Genomic DNA, 1548 nt, shown 5'->3' on the forward strand with positions numbered 1-1548 from the left:
CTCGGCGCAGCTCGGCTCGGCTCCTCTCAGCGCAGCAGCAGCCATGCACACCACGCTGCTCGGCCTCCTGGGGCTGGCACTGCTCGGGGCTCTGCATGCTCAGGACACCATCCCCGTGCAAACTGACTTCCAGCAGGACAAGGTGACCCCACATCACCCTGCGTGATGGGAGTTGGGGGTGTCTGGGGGGGATCCCTGCCCTGGAAATGTGTGCAGGGGGTGTTGCAGGTGGATGTGGGGCCAGGGTGGCCCCAACACTGGGAAGGGCAGGGTGGCCTGTGCACATGCAGCCCCCATCCCTGCAGAGCCCCTGTGGCTGGGGTTTGGGGGCGTCAGAGGGGGTGCAGGCGATGCAGGAGCCACGGCTGAGTATGTGTGGGGCTGGGAAATCTGCAGTGTGGAGTGGGTGCGGGTACACAGGGATTCTATTGGGTGGCTGAGAAAAGCAATCTCGGTTTGAGGCAGCCCATGGCAATGGGCCATGGACCCCCCACCCCAACACAGACCCCATTTCCCCAGACCAGGGTCCCAGAAAACCAAGAGCTGCTGTGCTGGGGTGTCCCACACACCTTTCTGCCCTCCCACTCCTGGCTGCTGGCATGCTCAGGGTGCTTGCAGTAACCCTGCAGATAGGCAGCACCCACAGCAGGACACTGGCTGCACATTGGAGTGGCCCAGCCCCACAGCCCTGGGGTCCCACAGAGCTGGGGCAGGGAACATACTGCCTCCTCCTCCAGGGAGTCCCTGGAGCCATCCAGGGAGGTGCTGGGGATGGAGGCACATCCTGCAGGGATGGGGGTCTGGGATGTCCTGCAAGGGTGGTCCCAGCACAGCCCATCTCCAAAGCTGACAGTGTCCCTCTGAGTGCACCAAGCTGGTAGCTCCAGGGACCAGAGTGGGATGAGCTGTGCTGGCCCCGGGGTTCTGACCCCTCATCGAGCTCCCAGATGTATTGAAAAGGCATTTTGGAGCCAGGCAATGCTGTCACGCCCTCCCTGGGCTTGGGGTGGAGAGGAAGGAAACACCCCAAGTGCCGGTCAGTGAAGGGCACATCCTACACCAGGCGTCTCCTGGCTGGTGGGTTTTGTGGGCACCAGGAGCTGCAGCAGCTCCGTGGGGACAAGGACCCAGGGACCCCGTCCTGCAGTGGGGCCGGCAGGGGAGGGGGAGGTGGCCTGGGCTGTGGCTGGCTGGTGGCTGAGGGGCAAGATAGGGTCTGTGTCTGGCTGGTGACTGAGCAGAGTTTGTGTGCAGCTCACGGGGAGGTGGTTCAGCATCGGCCTGGCCTCCAACTCCAACTGGTTCAAGGAGAAGAAGCACCTGATGAAGATGTGCACCACAGTCATCTCTGAGACTGCAGATGGGAACCTGGAAGTCACCTCCACCTACCCCAAGTATAGGCATGGGCAGGGGTGGGGGGTGGGCACTGCTGCCGTGCCTGGGGCTATGTGTGGGCTGCAGCATCCCCACGGTCCCTCATGTTGTGCTCCCCAGGGGTGACCAGTGTGAGAAGAGGAACAGCCTTTACACCAGGACGGAGCAGCCGGG

General features: G+C 63.1%; 1 protein-coding gene across 1 annotated transcript in view; it reads left to right on the forward strand.

Annotated features, from left to right (window-relative positions):
* Positions 1 to 43: 43 nt before the first annotated feature.
* Positions 44 to 1548, forward strand: part of PTGDS (prostaglandin D2 synthase 21kDa (brain)) — a gene marked incomplete at its 3' end in the record, with an annotated part of 1747 nt that continues 242 nt past the window's right edge. The window contains exons 1-3 of the mRNA XM_010009658.1: positions 44 to 142; positions 1255 to 1394; positions 1495 to 1548. The exon at positions 1495 to 1548 is cut by the window's right edge and continues 11 nt beyond it. Coding sequence (XP_010007960.1) covers positions 44 to 142; positions 1255 to 1394; positions 1495 to 1548 — 293 coding nt within the window. The remainder of the gene's footprint in view (positions 143 to 1254; positions 1395 to 1494) is intronic.

The sequence above is a fragment of the Nestor notabilis genome, unplaced genomic scaffold (assembly GCF_000696875.1).
Source record: "Nestor notabilis isolate BGI_N333 unplaced genomic scaffold, ASM69687v1 scaffold28992, whole genome shotgun sequence".
Lineage (NCBI taxonomy): Eukaryota > Metazoa > Chordata > Aves > Psittaciformes > Psittacidae > Nestor > Nestor notabilis.